This window comes from Coenobita brevimanus, chromosome 96 (assembly GCF_032717465.1).
Source record: "Coenobita brevimanus isolate Jiangsu-jjx chromosome 96, ASM3271746v2, whole genome shotgun sequence".
NCBI lineage: Eukaryota > Metazoa > Arthropoda > Malacostraca > Decapoda > Coenobitidae > Coenobita > Coenobita brevimanus.
In genome coordinates, this window is record NC_137049.1 from 19,790,293 (window position 1) to 19,795,287 (window position 4,995).

Sequence of the window (4,995 nt, forward strand, 5' to 3'; positions counted from 1 at the left end):
ACAATATTCAAACGATGTTATGTACTGTAGATCAGAGAAATTCACCACTGCCATAACATCCCATCTCTCACTCTCCCGCCGTCTGATTTTCATAAATTCAATTGATCGAACCTTTTCACTGATACTTAGTTCAGGTGAGCGGACTCCAAAGCCGCCAGAGAATTAAAAACCGTCTCAGTTAACCTTTTACCGCCTATGAACGCACTTGGGTAGTATATTTAGATCATTTTAATAAACCTAGAGAAAGACTAGCAGTTGAAGGTTACACACTGTCTGTATTAACCTCTCGTATGTGCCGTGGATGTGCTTCGGTATATTTCTGAGGTTAGCATAAAATTATTTCCGTAAGCTGAGAGAAACCCAAGCAGTAGACGATTACAAACTGTCTCAAGGAACGTAATATCTTCCATGGACGCAATCAGCCCTGTCATTAGGTCATAAGTTGTGTCATTTAGGCTAACATCAGATTTTTTTCCTTGTTCATCGGAGAAAAATCCTGTCATTTATACTCTCATGGACTGTCTCAATTCACGCATTTGCTATCGTGGACACAAGTACATGTTTCATCCAGGTTATAGGTGATGGTCGTGGGAGAGAGATCCCAACAGTTAAAGGTTTGGAAACTTTTTTTTTCTTGGGGGGGAGGGGGGAAGAAGGAAGCAAAGGTCTCGCGTTGCTGTGGACTCATTGTATAATATTCTGTCTAAACCCACATGATCTTGTTTAGCTGAGAGAAAGCCTGCCAGTTGAAGGGGAAAGTGTAAAATTAAATTCTTTCCCCATAAATAATTGAATAAATAGGTAATAATTATGTAGGGAGACAGAGAGACACCGAGAGATACACAATACACTCGTGAGCCGTGGTATGTGCGCACCCTCGATGTATACCTCGTAGCATGGGTGTTGGACCAAATGGGGACCTGCTATCTGGTGCTAAGGTGATGGTTTGTAGTTTTGATGCACTGCACAAGGAACAGTTTATAATGACACTGTTACCTCTGCAGCCTTAAACAATTAAAAAAAAAAGAAAAAAAAAAGAAAAAGAGAGAGAAAAAAAAAACGAACTAGAAAGAGCAGGTCTCCGTTCAGTATACGACCGCAATGAGAACAGGTAGCGATGACACTGATACTTGTGCAGTCCAGAAAATATGCAACAGACAATATGCAACATTAGGTATTTGTTCGATATTCAACCCCGGTTACGTCTTCCTTGAGGGGTAGAGTCGAGGGTGGGCACAAACTCTGGCGGGCGAGTGTATAGCGGGTTCAGCCAGGAGCGGACGTGGAAGAGGCCATCTATCAGTGGTTCTCCTAGGCTGTCAGTGGTACTCCTAGGCTGTCAGTGGTTCTCCTAGGCTATCAGTGGTTCTCCTAGGCTGTCAGTGGTTCTCCTAGGCTGTCAGTGGTTCTCCTAGGCTATAAATGGTTCTTCTAGACTGTCAGTGGTTCTCTTAGGCTGTCAGTGGTTCTCCTAGGCTATAAATGGTTCTCCTAGGCTATAAATGGTTCTCCTAGACTGTCAGTGGCTCTCCTAGGCTGTCATTGTTCTCCTAGGCTGTCAGTGGTTCTCCTACAGCCCCTCCCACGTCCCACCGGCCTACTCTTCTAACACTGGATATTATATTATTTACACCCCTATTCGCAAAACCACATATTTTCATTTTTACACATAACTCGACTATTTAACATCTGCCCACGTAAAGCCAAATAATTTTTACACCTATCAATTTGAAACCAGTCTCTTTTTACACCTATCACCTAAAACCACATACTTGTTCTACACCTACCCTTTCAGTATCACATAGTTTATTTGACACCTTTACCTCGTAAAGTCACATACTGTCTTTTTTACAGCCTCTCATCTTAAAACCAAGTATTGTCTTTACTACACGTCCTCAGAAGATAAAAGTGACACTGGTAAGCAATTGTTAATATAAATCGCAAGGGTAGATAATATATAAAGTTGTTAGTAGTCCCAGTTAGAAGGGCTTATATCTGCCAGATAAAATTATATACAGTAACCAGCACACACACGTACCGTATTTTGTCTGTTGCGACGACGCTGAGGGCTAGGGTGCTGAGGGCTGGGGGGGCTGGGGGCTGGGGACTGATCAAAAGGTGTGTATGGCATGGGATGCTGAAAGTAGAGGATCGGGGGCTGTGAGCTAGGGGTGTTTAGGGCAAAGGGGTGTGATGCTGAGGACTAGGATGCTGAATGTTGAGGGCTGAGATAAGGAGGGTTGGGGTGCTGAGGGCGAGTGCTGAGGGGTTAGGGGTGGGGGTGACCGTGCCCTCACCCAGACCGCGTACCCCTGTGATTGTCGCCGGTGTGAGAAGTCGGGGTCGGGCCGGGGCGGGGGGCGGCGATCCCCTCCCCGTGTGTCCCCAGTACTCAGGGCCGTGTTCTCGTCAGCTCAGGAGGCCTTTCTTGCACCTCTTCCTTACTAGCTTATTGGTAGATTTGGCACCTTAATATTCTCTTTATCATTGCTGTAAGGAGTAAAAGTTAGCCGACAATTCCCTACCAGCAGTGTGTTTTGTCTTCCATGTTTCTCCTTCCTCGCTAAGCTTCAAGGAGTGTCTTTTCGTCTCACGCTATTGTTATCTCATAGTTTTGTCACATGAAATATTCCATGCAACACTAGTATCGCCAGGCAGGGAAGTGTAGACGAACTCGTGATGGTACTTCGATATTAAGAAAGATATGAATTGACTTTAGAGTAATACTGAGATGTTAGATATAAAACGTATCACTAAGGAAGAGGTGCTGGGGAGCCTGACTGAGGTCGTATTGAAAGTGGCTTAGGAAATTTCGTAAGACAACTTCCTGTTTTATTTTACACCTCACTATCCTTTTGTGGGATCTGAGAGGAGGATGCTCAGTTGTAATATGCAAAATGAATCGCTACGGAAGAGGTGCAACGAAACTTCTTTTATCACCTGACTTAGAATACGGCTCATTAAGCAAGAATACCGGCCTTAAGTGTCAAGCCCAGGAAGTGGACAGCGGCGGCCGAGGTGTGTGTGTGTGTGTGTGTGTGTGTGTGTGTGTGTGTGTGTGTGTTTTCGTTGGTGGAGGAGACTTCGTAGTGCCTGTTCCTTGGCGATTTATTTTTCTCTTACACCTAATACTCACTCTTGAGCCCGGAGACGTGTTTTTTCACTTTAACAATACTCTTGCCATCTCCTAACGATTTTATTCACCTTTGGAGCAACATTTCAAAGTGAAGAGGTTTAAATAGACTCCATTAACTCCTTCATTAGTGCTGGTCTGCCCGAAGGTGAAAAAAATCGTCTGACAACAGGAAAAATCAGTTAAAAACGACGTCGCTCTGATTCAGAGGGTTTAAGTGTGATGTGCAGCATAAATCGCAGAGGAAAAAGAGTTACGAAATCTCCGAAGCCAACTAGAAATACGACCCCTAGGCACACGGGTCTCCAGGCCAGGCCCCCTTGGCCCCCCTGCCCCCCCTGTACCCGCCGTCGTCCTGCGGCTGCGGTTCGTTGCGGTACGCCCTCATGCTGTACAGTTCTTGGTTCCCGCTGGCCTCCTGCGTCTGCTGCGGCGTCTGCGGCTGCTGTGAGTGCTGTGCTGACTGTTGCTGTTGGAGCTGTCGGCGTAGGATATCCAGTTCCCTTTGTGCTTTATCCAGCTTGTTCTTCAGCGTATCCACGTCGACTCGGAGGGAATCGCGGTCTGACGTGATGATGGACAGCTGCTGCTGGAGTGACCGGTTGACCGACTCCAGTTCGTTCTTGTAGTTTTGGCGTTTGGTCCGGCAGCTCTGGGCGTAGCCACGGTTCTTCAGCGTCCGCCTCTTCTGCTTGAATTTGGTCTGCAGTTCCTTGGGCATGTTGTGCAGGCGCCGGTTCAACTCCCGCACCGACAGGGACACCAGCTCGTCGTCTGAGATAAAAACCTGGCTGTGGTGTGGGAGTGACTGGAGGTTCATTTGGCATGGCGTCTGCTGCTCCACCGTCGTCTTTCCGGGCGCCAGAGGGTTGAGGGGGTGTCGTTGCTGGCCCACGGCCGTGTCCCACTTCCGGTCCAGCATCCACTGCGCCTCCAGCTGCTCGCCGCATTGTGGCCCCGGTCGGAGGTCCAGCGGCTCGTGCATGTACCGGTTGTACGGCCACATTTCGTCCATGATGGAGTGCTGCGGCATGGTGGCAGGGAAGTGTGGTGAGGGCGGCAGGGAGCAGTTGGTAGGTGACGACCCAGGAGGGGTGTCTGGGGGTGTGCTGGGGACCTGCGACTGTGGCTTGACCTGCGGCGGCGGCACCCCCAGGCCGGTGGTGTGGTGGTAGTGGTGGTGGTTCATCCAGGCGCCTGTCGTGGTCATGTTGGTCATGTGAGGGCCCACCATGTGTGTGTGCACGCGACCCATGCCCACACCCATGCCCACGCCCACACCCACACCCACACCCACGCCGCCCATGCCATGCAGGTCCTTGGGGTCCTTCACCCCCATCACATCCTCTAGCGGCTCCAACATGAAGTCCGCCACGTATTCGTTAGCTAAAGTTTCCTCGGACATCTTCATGTGTTCATTACTGGCTGGCAGACCCAAAATGAATGAGTTTTGGTCCTCCAGCTTCACTAAGTCTTGCCCCGACCCTGTCACTGCTGCGGTCACTGTCACTGTCACGGCGTTCACTGTCACGGCACTGTCTCAACCACGTCACCCATCCACACGTCGTCTTAGGCATCACAAGTCACCGCATTCTCACTGTCACATTTGCATTCTTTCCAGTCATATGCGTGTGACTGTAGACTGTAATGGCATCAGTCAGTCAGTCCTTTTGGCGTGATGGCGCGTTGAGACTGGCGCAGCACACAAGTTGACAATCGGGTCACTGCGCCGCGACCTCAACTTTGGCACCACACGAAGGGAACACCAAACACAGCGTCTGAGATAAGTGCGTGTGAGAAAGAGATGTGTTGGATAAGGTAGGGTTTGGGTGGTATTCGTGGGTTCACTTGGCTGCAGCGGA

At 49.1% G+C, this 4,995-nt stretch overlaps 1 protein-coding gene across 1 annotated transcript; it reads right to left on the reverse strand.

Annotated features, from left to right (window-relative positions):
- Positions 1–3,422: 3,422 nt before the first annotated feature.
- On the reverse strand, positions 3,423–4,538 carry LOC145413481 (uncharacterized). The gene has a single exon (XM_080283178.1). The coding sequence runs from the start codon at positions 4,536–4,538 to the stop codon at positions 3,423–3,425; it is 1,116 nt and encodes a 371-aa protein (XP_080139304.1).
- Between the last annotated feature and the right edge of the window lie 457 nt (positions 4,539–4,995).

Bases quoted from the DNA above. Each gene is read 5' to 3' on its own strand.
- LOC145413481 (XM_080283178.1), bottom strand. From the start codon at position 4,538: ATGTCCGAGGAAACTTTAGCTAACGAATACGTGGCGGACTTCATGTTG.